Here is a 12,922-nt window from a genome sequence, read left to right as displayed (position 1 = left end):
TGGGACCACAAGTGTATGCCACCATGCCCAATTAATTTTTAAAATTTTTTGTAGAGATGGGGTCTCATTATGTTGCCCAGTCTGGTTTTGAACTCCTGGGCTCAAGCAATCCTCCTGCCTCATCCTCCCAAAGTGCTAGGATTACAGGTGTAAGCCACTGTGCCTGGCCAAATGGTATAAACTCCAAATGGAAGATGAGAAATGAGTTTTCACAAAGGGACCAAGGTAAAAGAGTGAGTGAGCTGAAATGGAGCAGCAGGCCCATATTCACATTAGGTTATCAAATGGATGCTGAGGTGGAATCTACAATTCCTAAAGGCTAGTATGGAGCTGTCAACAATACACAATACCAGAGGAATGTCAACAATACACAATGCCAGGGGAATCTTATTTGTCTTTGGGGTCAGCTTTTTTTTTTTTTTTTTTTAAATATATATTTTTTGAGGCACGGTCTCTCTCTGTCATCCAGACTGGAGTGCAGTGGCATGATCATGGCTCACTGAAGCCTTGACCTCCTGGGCCCTCATGAGCTCAAATGATCCTCCTGCCTCAGCCTTCTGAGAATACAGGTGTGCACCACCACGCCCGGCTAATAAAAATATTTAGTGGGCCCTTAGCTTTAGCAAGGTTGATAGAAATTTGCTTTGTATTATTGATAGTTTAGAAGTATTTTTCATCTTCTGACTATATTTCATTATTGGAAAAGCCATATTTTTTTTGGACTGTTGTCAAATAATAATTTATTTAAAAAAAATCTCAAAACATGTTCAAACACATTCAGTAGCAAAGATCCACCATTGGCACACACATTAAGAAAGCACACACACTAGGCTTCTAGTTGGGCTAATTAAAATCTATATGGCTGGAAAGGTGGTTGGTTGTACTTAATGAAGCTTTTTTGAAGTGCAAAGCTATGCATAACAGATGCGCTTGAAAGCTGCAGAGTTTAAGACAGACTTAATTTTTCATGATTTTCCCAAAGCCAGTCATGATATTTATTTAATTTGTGGTCTTCAGGGTGCACCTGGAAGAAATACAACACACAAAGAGGCAGAGACCTTAATGTAACTTAGTCAGAAATACATTTTTTAAAATTGGCTTTTTAAATATTTGCTGGGGGACAGTACATTATGATACTATACCTAAAAGTTATAACCTTTAACCTCATGGGATTCATGAATATTTTAAGTTATACCTTATATTAAGGTAATCCCACACAGTTTACAAAGTACTGTCCAAATTACTACTCAACCATGACTTGGAGTGTGGGGTGGGGATGACATGAGTCAAGTATTAATATCTCACTTTCCAGAAGGAGGTTCTAGACCCTGAGAGGTTAAATGGATTCTCAGGTCACAATGGATTGCTCTGATGAAGCTGGGATAGGACTGTGGTCCTTCAGTTCAGGCTTGGCCAGACCTACTGGCTGAATGCATGAGGGTGAGTCTCAAGCTGAGTGGGCAGTGTACCAGGCCACCCACCAGCTGCCAGGATACCACCAGCATGCCACAGGCTGGGCATATTCAACAGGGCTGAAGCTGGACCCAGTCACCACAAAAGTAGTCTGAGACCACTAAGAGAAACCCAATAAGCATACATTGCAGGCCCAAACCTTCCTGCTTTCCTGTAGTGGTGTACTTTTGACAGGAGGAAAACCACGTCAGGCTTAGAGATAGCACACAAATAGGGAATGACGGGAACAGGGCCAGAGGTGACAAACCACTGGAGATGAGTCAGAGGCCACGCCTCTGGACTGGTCTTTGTGGACATGGAAGTGCCTACTGATCAAAAACCCCAAAACCCACATGCCACCCGCTTCCCCGCAGCCAGGAACACAATTGTTTGTGACTAGAATAGCATTTGTATCCAATAAATAGTCTTAACCATAATGGTGGACTTATTTTGCCTCAGAGACCAAATGTGCTGAATTATGGATGGGAGTGGGCCTCACCTGCTTCCACTCATTGACACAAAAAATTCGGTAAGAGTCGTTGCCATATTTACCAATCCCATGAAGCTCAATCGGATACTTCCACTGCTTTGTCAGGTATTCATCTGAAGAATACAACATCCCACATATCAGGTCAGCTTCAAAAGACACCCTCCCAAAATGTGTGGTGATGGGGCAGGATGGAAAGAACAGCAGAAAGGGACAGGAAAGGCTCCTTCCCGGCAACCCCAGTTGTGATCACTCTTCCTTCTGAATTCCTGCAGCACCCATATCATTTGCCAATTCCTAACCACTCTTTTGTGCTGTGCTAATGAGACAGAGGTCACGTCCTGGAGGTCAAGAACTGGGCTTTCTGCTTCACTGACTTCTCCTAATTCTGCCCACATGCCTGACCCAGTGCTGGGCAAAGATTTATTGTTTAGGTCAGTGGGAGACTGTGGTTTGGGGAAAGTGGACTTTTTTAAATGCCTTGGGTGCTTGAGCTGAAAAACCTCCATTAATATAGTATCTGAGGACATTAAAGTTTAAGGTGTGGCTCTCTTAAATAAGCACAATGTATTATGTTTTTCCTTTGGGTATATAGGAAAATACCTGAGAACTTGACAATGGTTTTTGCCCGAAGATCGTAGAGACCAAGAGGTTTAAGAAGTTCTGACACATCTCTCCAGTCTGCGGTTCTTGCTACCTCAGCTGAAGGATACTTCTCCAGAAACTTCCAAAGCACAGGAATTGCCATTTTACCTGGGAAGTAAAAGTAACTGAATGATTACAAGACTCTAGATGGGCTGATTTCACGTTCAAGTAGTTTCTCATCTAGAAATCTCATCCAGAGGGTTTAAAAAAAAACACTGGTGAGAAGCCATTATCTGAACCAGCAACCACTTTCAGAATCAAATACCAAAACTGCTAATATATTGGGCTAATAGTCCAAATTATGCTGAAAACTGGCCTTGCATGATTAGCTTTTAAATGATTAGATCAGAAGATGAGAGTAGAAGCATATAGAACACAAGGTACATTCAGTGAAAAAGATACTTTTAAACACACATGAAAGAGGGTGGAGAAACGTTAACTGATTTTCATTGATGATCAAAACGAATTTGGAAGTATAAAATAAATAAAATCTACCCCTTTATTCTAAAAGGTCTGTTAGATGTCATCTAGTCTAATTTCCTCATAGGTGAAGAGTTTAAGGGTGAAGAGGGAATGCCTTATCCCAGGTGACACACTCAAAATGGACTTTGAACCCAGGCCTCAATTCAGTGCTTTCTCCTTACCACACTGTCTCTACTAAGACAAAGATGATAATAATCCCCAAACCTGAGGTCCGATTGAGAAATATAGTAGCGATGAGAAGCTTCCATGGATCGTGAAAAAGTGTTTCTTGGATGAGATTAAAAGGTGACCGAGGAGGTGTCCATTTCTTAAAGGCTTTACGTCGTGGGGGGCTAAGAGCTAAACAAACATACTGCATCAGAATTGAAAACCCAAAATAGAATTAGAATTTGCTGTTCTGATTGGGAAAGGGATACCTTCTTTGTTGTATTTGCTGGAAAAATACAGGCTTGTTTTCCTTCTTTCTATCTGTGTTCGTGGGATGGTATCTTCTGAAAAGGAAAAGTGAACACTTTATTGACTATGGTTTAGCTTAAAGCAATATTCCGGGATGCAAATAATAATATCAACACTATTACAAAGCATGCCGGGCACTATTCTAAGCCCTTTACATAAATACCCAATTAATCCAACTAATGACCCATGAACTTGGTACTATTTTTATCTCCACTTTACAGATAAGGACATTGAGGCACAGAGAAGCTAAGTAACTTGCTCAAGATCACACAGATACTAAGTGTCCCAGCTAAAATTCAAATCCAGACAGTCTGGCTCCTGAGTCCTCACCTTTAACCACTCTGTGACACTAGTTCTTTATGACTTATGTTCAGAGTTTATAGTATTGAAAAATTAAAGGCAGTATGGAATATTTTAAATTATGATGCATTTGTATAATGTGGCCATTAAAGTATTTTTTAGACTATTGTGAATATTTTCCTGTTAACTTCTAAATGAAAAAAGCAAGAGTCTACATATGATCCCAATTTTATAAAAAAGGGGAAACATATATAAATAAAAATACAGAAGTTAAGAATGAAATAAGCCAAAATGATATAATGGTTGTTGCCAAGTGCTAATTTTTCTTTCCTTCTTGTCTGTATTTTCCAAAATTTCTGCAGTGAACACTTACTTTTACGCTTACCAAAAAAAGGGATACAGACAAAACAGAATCTGCAGAAAAACCTACAATTTGAACCCTAGAGCACCTGAGACAACTACCTATTGAGAACCTCTATCTACTGGGAACCAGTGTTATCAGACTTCTCAAATTTCTAAAATCACATGTAATACTCCTTAGCCATACCCTCACAATTTGAATATCAGTTAATAATACCTTGCATTTGTATAGCATCTTTTTCACTTCTCGTTTTACAATATTTTTGATGTGAAAAACAGGACTAGTCAGGATGGTTACCTCTATTTTACAGATGAAGTAACTAAAGCTTCTAAATTAAGCAATCGTCCCAAAATGATACTGGGATTGACTATAAACTGGAACAAGTATCCAGGTCTCCAGATAATTAGACTACTGTTTTTTCGCTATTTTAGTTTGAGTAGGTAAAGCCCAGTAGAGAGTAAAAAAAGAACAAAGGAAACTACTCTGACTGCTCTGATTTGACAACTTTTTCTGTGGGCTCCTATGAATAATTACTAGTCTCCTTTATGGCAGGTTTACTTGGCAATTTCTAGCTAAGCCAATGGGTGTCTTTACTATTTCATGGACACCTAGTACTAAGAGTACTTCATCTCATGTTGAGAACTAGACTCTTACCACAAAAAAAAGGTTTTAATATTTGCCCATTTTGCTAGCAATAAATCTACATAAACCTCAAAGCTTTCTTCAAGAAGCTCAGTGTTTAGGACACAGACTTATGCAGTTCTTCTGAATTCTGCAAGAATTCTTATGCAGTTCCTAGGTATATATGGCCATCTTGTGTTAAAGGCAGAGAAACTCCAGGCACAGAAAAGACATAAAATCATGGGTAGAACTGGGAACAAGAATCAAACCTAATCTCCTGCTTCACAAATTTGTCCAGGCTGTTTCCCCACAGGAGTTTAAGTAAAATTATTATTCTTTAAAGGAGTTATTCATTATACCATAATGGCATAATGAGTAACTAATACAGGGCTGCTCAAAAGGTCTCCCTTTTATCTCTTATTCACTGAGGTATTATAAAGACAAAATTGCTAAGTTCTGAATTCTGTATTAAGAGCATATTACAAATAATAGATGAACTATGTGATTATACTTTTGAATTATTTAGAGCTCTAAAGCATTTTAGAGAAGCATTACATTAAAATAGAAGATAAAAATGACTATGATATATACAAAATTAAATTGGAAGTCACACTTAGTAGTAAGTATCAGGAGGGGTGTGAAGAGAAGACACCAACTATTCTCCACTCATTTATGTATATAAGAAGCCTTCCCTAAATTTTTCACAAGTGAAGGCTTTTAATTTTCCTTCAAGTTTTAAGATTACTGGCTGGAAAGAGGATGGGAAGAAGGGAAAGCACTGCTGAGAAGGAGAGTCCCAGCTGCTGCACCAGGGAGAGATGACGGCAGTTGTTAATAGTAATACTCTCCTTTGCCATGGCATCACGACAGCAGTCAGCTGATTATCTCTCTGCCATAGGAAACTGCTTGAATATCAGTTTAAGATAAAGTATTAGGATCAACTGGTGTCTCATATTTGGCCCTATTTCTTGCTCTATTTTCACATCTTAACCATGTATAGGCATGAATACAAGATGCAGGATTGTAAATTTCTCATCACATAATGGCTTAATAGTGCTTGAAAGCACTGGACACCTTGAAATATTTTCTCACCAGTAAAGTCTTTCCTGGTTGGTGAGCAGTTGTTGTCCATTTCAGAGCCACGTTTTAAAATGTCAGTATGCAAATGTTCTTTCCTTTCCACAGCTTCTACTTTTGTTCTGATTTCTTCAGATTCTAAAAAGGTATCCTCATACTTCTTGTTGTGTTCTGAGTCTTTGGCTGAACAAAATTTGTTTATGATGCCAGAAGTTTTTTGTTCAAAACAAAAATTTGATGCTGAACTCAATGATCTTTCTTTTACAAGGCTCTTTTCTTCACTGGTCACACTGAGGGTCTCACCACATGCTCCAGCATCAGAAATACAGACAGTTCTATCAAGCTGACTTTTTTGTGCAACAGGTTCACTTTCAGCATCTGCTTTATTACACACAGATTCTCTTTTGCTGTCACTTTGAACAAAACCTGAACAGCTCTTCCTACATCCTTTTTTAGTTTTCTTAATTGGGATTCCTTTCAAAATAGTCACCTTTCCTTTGGGCTTTCTAACCTTTCTGAAGTTAACATCATCAACACCCTCATCTTCTTTCAAAAGCAAATGAGTGGAAGTAAAGTTAGAGAGTCCTCTGCTCTCCCGCAACTCTGAACTACTACTTGGCGGCATAAACACATCCTTTTTGCCCTTGCTTCGGGTCCTGAGGTTCCAGTTTGAGTTGTTACTTTGATTTTGTAGATGGGATGTCAGGGCTGCCATGCTGCGGTCTTTATATCTTGACTTGATACCCCTTTTAGAAAGCACAGTAAAATCAAAATCTTCTGGCTTAAGAGAAGTCTCTCCATTTTTGTGAAGATAATTAGCAAGTGAACTTTTGGATCTGAACTTCAGTCCTTGTGGGCTAGAAAATGATATTAAAGGAAACTTACTGCTAGTAGAGAGAAGGGACTTTTAAAAGAACTGGACCACATTTCAGATTTCTAATTAATTTCCAAATGTTGCCATGGGCATCTGTCATTTAAAAATGAAAAAGAGTGATAAACGGCACTTTTAAATGGTTTCCTCTATGACAATATAAATTTATAAATATAACTAAAATGCAACATACCCGTTAACCATTCACAGTAGGAGGGACAAAATGTATGTAATTTTCCCCAAATCACTTGATGTAATTAATAGCAACATTGAAAGAATAGAATCTGCAATGGTTTTATGATAAAAATATAAAGAAGCTAAGATTCCTGCTATACTCCCACCACCTGCCCAGACAAAATCATTTGGCTGTACTATCTTTACCATCTTATATGCTTACCTGATAAAGTACACATCAAATCTTCCTGCTGTCTTCCCAAATAACCTTTGCTTCACAACTCTTTCCCATCCACATGGGACAGACTTGTGGCATTCTGTCCCTGCAGAAGCACCAAACTGAGCAGAAGCGATGGGTTCTTGTAGCAGGGGATTACATTCACTGCTTCTTTTTATCATCATTTGTTCCTCATCTTCTCCCACTCTTTCCAATTCCATAGCAACACCTTCTTTGCTGGAAAAACAAAGTCTAAGTGATTAACTTATTTAAAATTTATCTTCCACTGCCTACTCAGTTTTAATCCATGACAATGCAGGAACCACATAGATTATCCATATTAAAATGAGGGAGATTAAAGTCAGTATGGCCCAGTCTTGTGCTATGGGAGTATTTTCCTATCTTCCAAAAGCTTCCCATATCCTACAGCACAGGTTAAAAAGTGTTGGAAATCTCTGCACAACAAAAAAGTCGAGTTAGAAACTTTTCGGATTAATCACTGAGTAGGGCTATTATAAAGATTTCTGGGGGTGCTTACCATAAATTTAAGAATATGAACCAATAGCTGAGCTCTTAAGCACCAGAAAATGCTTAAATAAATCAGTGAGTTACACTGTCTTCTCTGCAGATAAATGAGGTAAAAGTTTTACATAATGTAAAATTTCTGGGAGAGAGTGTGTATCACTTTCATCAGATGTAATTCTCCAGAAGGTAAATAATTTGATACAGAATTTTTTTTTTTTTTTTTTTTGAGACAGAGTCTCGCTGTCGCCCAGGTTGGAGTGCAGTGGCGCGGTCTCGGCTCACTGCAGGCTCCGCCCCCGGGGGTTCACGCCATTCTCCTGCCTCAGCCTCCCGAGTAGCTGGGACTACAGGCGCCCGCCACCTCGCCCGGCTAATTTTTTGTATTTTTTTAGTAGAGACGGGGTTTCACCGTGTTAGCCAGGATGGTCTCGATCTCCTGACCTCGTGATCCTTCCGCCTCGGCCTCCCAAAGTGCTGGGATTACAGACATGAGCCACCGTGCCCGGCCTGATACAGAATTTTTGAATTTCCTTCATTCTTTTTTTTTTTGAGACGGAGTCTCGCTCTGTGGCCCAGGCTGGAGTGCAGTGGCGCAATCTCGGCTCACTGCAAGCTCCGCCTCCCAGGTTCACGCCATTCTCCTGCCTCAGCCTCTCCGAGTAGCTGGGACTACAGGCGCCCGCCACCACGCCTGGCTAATTTTTTGTATTTTTTTTTTAAGTAGAGACGGGGTTTCACCGTGGTCTCGATCTCCTGACCTCGTGATCCGCCCGCCTCGGCCTCCCAAAGTGCTGGGATTACAAGCGTGAGCCACCACGCCTGGCCATCTCCTCCATTCTTGATCCTCATAGTAACCTTGTTGGTACGATAAGGTTTACTCTCAATTTATTGATAAAATTGAGTGACAGAAAGGTTAAATTACTTGCAGAACAGACACCAGAACCCAAGTCTACCAAATCTTGGTCTAACACTTCTCCCCCATACTATTATTGAAAAAAGCTGGTAAGGCAAGGTGGCTCATGCCTGTAATGCTAGCACTTTGGGAGGAGGAAGTGGGAAGATCACCTGATCCCCAGAGTTTGAGACCAGCCTGGGCAGCACAGTGAGATCCTCATCTTTACAAAAAAATGAAAAAACAACAACAACAACAAGAAGCAGCCGGGAGTGGTGGAGCATACCTGTGGTCCCAGCTACTAAGGAGGCCCGGGTAGGAGGACTGCTTGAGTCCGGCAGGTCAAGGCTTCAGGGAGCTATGATTGTGCCACTGCACTCCAGCCTGGGTGACAGAGCCAGACCTCATCTCAAAAAAAAAAAAAAACAAAAAACTAAACTAAAACTTCATTAAAGTTCCAATGTGTCTTCTATGATGAAAACATAATTTTAAAATTAAAAAAAGAAAAATTTCAGTAAAGTGTATCCTAATCACTAAACCACAGATTGCAAAAGGTGGATGGGTCTAGAGAGATCATTTAACCCAAGTTCTTTTCTACAAATAGGGAAACTGCAAGAACTAGAATTAGAATCAAGGTTTTCTGATGTAATTTGGAGTAAAATAATTTTGAGGAGCTGGATGGATCTTATGAAATGATATTGTTTACAATTTTAGAGATAAAGATACTGAAGCCTGGTGGAATCAGCACAAACTCTTGGAGACTGGGGCTCAAATCCCAGCTCCACCAGCTGTAAGTTTAGCAGCAAGTTACTTAACATCTCAAAGTCTCTGTAAAAGACTCTGTAAAAAGAAAGTGATGCCTCTTTCAAAGTAGTTCTTAGGATTAAATTTTGAAAAAAGTAGGTAAATCTTAACCTCCTATCACACACGTACTCTAATGACTTCCTAGGATCCTCCGACCCAAGGGGACCTCTTGCACAAAACCTCCCGTCTCCCCCCCGTCTCCCCTAGTCATCTTGGATGAGGAAGTCGGGCGCACCCCAGGGCTGATCCCAAAGGAAGAGCACCTGAGCTCCAGACCCTAGTAACTAAACCCGTGGGCTTCGAGGTCTCTGCCGACCCTCTGTCAAAGGTTAGAAAGGCCCACACACCGTCCACTCTCTTGATACCATTTTACAGGTGGTGAAACTGAGGCCCAAAAGGGGACAGTAACTTACCGGAGGTCACTCGGCGGTTCTGGGACCAGGCGCTCACTAGAGGTGACGGTGGGGGCAGCTCCGCGGTCCCCCAGGCTCAGACTCTCCAACCGAGTCGTGCCCATCGAGCAGGGTCCGGCTGCAGCAACGAGCCCAGCGCTGCGACGCCCGGGATGTGGGGCGGAGTAAGATGTGAAACCTCCTCAGCTCACGGCACCGGGCTGCAACCGAGGTCTGAATGTTGCAAAAGCGCCCCAGACGCCGCGGCTGCTTTTCGGCCGCCCCCTCGGCTACAGCCGCCATTTCCACGCTCCACCAATCAAATCCATTGTCGAGGAAGACGCACCGCCCCCACACGCCCCGACCAATCGCGCGCGCTCTGGTTGCGCTGGCGCCTTAGGGGCTCCAGTTCCACCATTGCTTTTGCTGCTTTTCTCGCTTTCCCTTTCGGACATGCGCGCTCCGAGCAAGGCGCCCTCTCATTCAGCTTACCGCGCATGTACGTTGCCAGGGGTAACGCAGGTAGCCAAAGTGGCTTGTGGAGTGGCGACAGTTAGTGAGGCGGTTGCCGAGACAGACGCTGAGGCGGGGAAGAGGAGCCCGAGGCGTAAGGGAAGCCGTGATGAGGGCCGTGTTGACGTGGAGAGATAAAGCCGAGCACTGGTGAGGAGCGGGGCGGTACGCGAAGAGCGGGAGGTCGAGTCCCCGCGGGTACTGCGCGAGCCGCTGCAGCGTGTTTGAGGGGGGCAGCGGGCTTGCTGCCTGGGCCGAGGGCACTGAACCCCGGCCTGGGAGACTGCAGGGTCGCCTTCCCGCCCCTTGGCGGTTGGAGAAACTCCCGAGGGTTGGAGAGCGGCAAAGGGAGGTGCCGCGCCTGAGGTAGTGGCCAGTGGAGGCGGCTTTTCCCTCACGGTCTGGCCTTGTCGCTGCCTTGGATTCATCTCACACCCACGACACAGCACGAAGCTGCTCAAGCTTCACAGTTCTTGCCACATCCACATAGTACCCATACTCTTGTTTTCTTGACGTTTTTCTCTAAATTGTCTCATTTAATTATGATTTCACATTTTACAAGGAAACTTTATTACTCCATTTATGAAAACCAGTGTCACTTGCTCTAAGTGTTAAGATAAAATCAGCATCGCTTGCTCTAAGTGTAAAAGTAAAACTTAAAGTAGGGAGAAACAAAACTGAACAAGCTGTAGCTAGCTATTGTTGCTAGGGAGCCTTTAAACCTGAGAGCTCGTTTCTCTAAAACTGGAGATTGGCAAGTATGATCAGAGAGGTGCTCAAAATGAGCATCAAACACAAGCTCTCCTAATTGGGAAGTTTGAAAAAGAATTGAAGGGGAATGACGTTGTCACCTTTTGATTCAGTTATTTAATGTCCTGTTCCATTGTTACCTCCTAAATCTATAACATAGCAGTCTGTTTTGTCATATCCTTACTTATGGGATAGGTCTTGGCCTGACTTTGAAAATCATTCAGCATTGTTGTGAAGCCTCTGTTCTGGCCACTGGAGCAGGTTACTTGTCTTTGGTTCTGTCCTTTCTGAGATCTTTCTCTGTGTAAAGCATGCCGTCTCTCCTCATCTCACACGGAAATCCTGAACACCCTTCAAGGCTCACGCTGGAGACGGGTCCTCTCTTTTGTTTTCGGCTCTAGTGGTAGCTGACACTATGTGCCAGGTGCTGGCTAAGCACTTCATATCCTTTATCTCGTTGTCTCTTCACCACTCTCTGAGGTAGGTACTATAATTTCCTCTATTTTATGTATGAGGAAACTGAAGCCCAGAGAGGGTGGATAATTTGCCAACGTCACACAGTGAGGGGTGGAGCCAGCTTTCAAGCTCAGGTCTTCCTCACTCCAACGTCAATGCTCTCAGCCACTACATTAATTTTTCCTTATATTACAGACGTGGCAAACTCAAATGTCTGCAGGAGACAGGCAGGTAACATAAATGGGAGATGTTTATTTGCATCTTAAACACTAGGAATTGTATGTTTTCTCTAGAAATAGTCTTGTATTCTGTACCCCATTTTTCTTGAAACACAGCCCTATCAGTGAATCTTTCATTTGTACTTTCAATAGAGATTTGAGTTTTAAAAAATCATTTTACTTTTAACTTTATTATAAACGTACCTATAGCACAAGCTGATGATAGCTGGCAACTGAACATTTGGCTTCAATGTCAGAGTAATAGAGTGTGGCAAACTGCAGAGCTCATGCTCAGCCTAAAAGGGGCAGCTGCTGCTCAGCTCCTGCCAATTACCACCATGCAGGAATTTGGCCTAGTGTGCTCAGCTCTTCCTGTTTATACCAGAAGCTAGGAATCTGGGTTTTTATGTGAAATAGCCTAATTTTTAAATGTTAGCATCTTTGAAAAAAAAACAAAACAAAACACTGTCGGCCAAATAAAACATTTGCTGGCCAAATGCAGCCTGATTTGCTCTGTTTTCAACCCCTGGCACAGAATTTTGTTCATTTCTCTCTTGTGGTACTTTCAGAGTCTGTTGAGCGTAAGAGTTAATTTTTTAAATCTGTTTATTTCAGAAGTCTAATAAACCCGTTAAAGGCAATGGCTATGTCGTACTCATTTCCAAATTATTCTAGAGCCTAGTCAGGTCAGTGGTTGTTGTTACTATGGATAGTAATAAAATACTAGATATATATAAAATGAAATACTGTGGGTAGATGTATTCATACATGAATGAATAAGTGAGTGAATGAATGATGAATAAAGATTGGTTGTCTGGTTTTTGGCCCATTACAGGTTTGAGACAACCTATTAGGATAAGGGATGTAGGGGTTCTATAGACCATCAATCCTGATGGCTGCTAGATATACCAGCTGATAGCCCAGAATGAAAACAAAACAAAAAACTAAAAAAAAAAAAAAGATAGTAGAACTAAAAAAAATCCTAGATGTCAAAGATTAGTCCTCCACATCCAAATCAGCCATTGTCTCCCGATCTGCTCCTTTGCTTCTATTTTAACCCTCACATAGCAGCAGGAACTCTCTTTTTTTACGACCTCCTGCTGTGATCCTGTTACTCTACTTCTCATAAACCTAGAGTGATTCCCAATTACTTTCCATGTCAAATTGTGCGTTTTGCTAGAGGGTCCTCCTGACCCTCCTCCCCATCAGGCTTGCAACATTTAAATTT

The 12,922-nt window shown here is 41.8% G+C and overlaps 2 protein-coding genes across 6 annotated transcripts in view; one reads left to right on the top strand and one right to left on the bottom strand.

The window, feature by feature from the left end:
* Positions 1-390: 390 nt before the first annotated feature.
* Positions 391-10,206, bottom strand: MBD4 (methyl-CpG binding domain 4, DNA glycosylase). Of its 3 annotated transcripts, none has more exons than XM_032149837.2 (8): positions 9,779-10,206; positions 7,151-7,381; positions 5,898-6,739; positions 3,484-3,558; positions 3,272-3,406; positions 2,543-2,692; positions 1,952-2,055; positions 391-1,024 (listed from the first exon to the last, which is right to left on the bottom strand). In XM_032149837.2, the coding sequence occupies exons 1-8, from the start codon at positions 9,880-9,882 to the stop codon at positions 947-949; spliced, it is 1,719 nt and encodes a 572-aa protein (XP_032005728.1). In that variant the 5' UTR covers positions 9,883-10,206; the 3' UTR covers positions 391-946. The 3 variants fall into 3 exon arrangements, with proteins under 3 accessions (XP_032005728.1, XP_032005729.1, XP_058293331.1); XM_032149838.2 differs by having other exon boundaries at positions 549-1,024; positions 2,005-2,055; XM_058437348.1 differs by lacking the exon at positions 9,779-10,206 and adding an exon at positions 8,848-8,968 and having other exon boundaries at positions 556-1,024.
* A 29-nt stretch (positions 10,207-10,235) lies between these two features.
* IFT122 (intraflagellar transport 122) overlaps positions 10,236-12,922 on the top strand; it is an 83,775-nt gene continuing 81,088 nt past the window's right edge. For all 3 annotated transcript variants that reach the window (XM_032149834.2, XM_058437340.1, XM_058437339.1), the window contains exon 1: positions 10,236-10,420. In XM_032149834.2, coding sequence (XP_032005725.2) covers positions 10,380-10,420 — 41 coding nt within the window. In that variant the 5' untranslated portion in view covers positions 10,236-10,379. The remainder of the gene's footprint in view (positions 10,421-12,922) is intronic.

Source organism: Hylobates moloch, unplaced genomic scaffold (assembly GCF_009828535.3).
Source record: "Hylobates moloch isolate HMO894 unplaced genomic scaffold, HMol_V3 SCAFFOLD_4, whole genome shotgun sequence".
Classification (NCBI taxonomy): domain Eukaryota; kingdom Metazoa; phylum Chordata; class Mammalia; order Primates; family Hylobatidae; genus Hylobates; species Hylobates moloch.
Note: the sequence above shows the minus strand (reverse complement) of the source record. Positions and strands in the feature narration are given on the sequence as shown.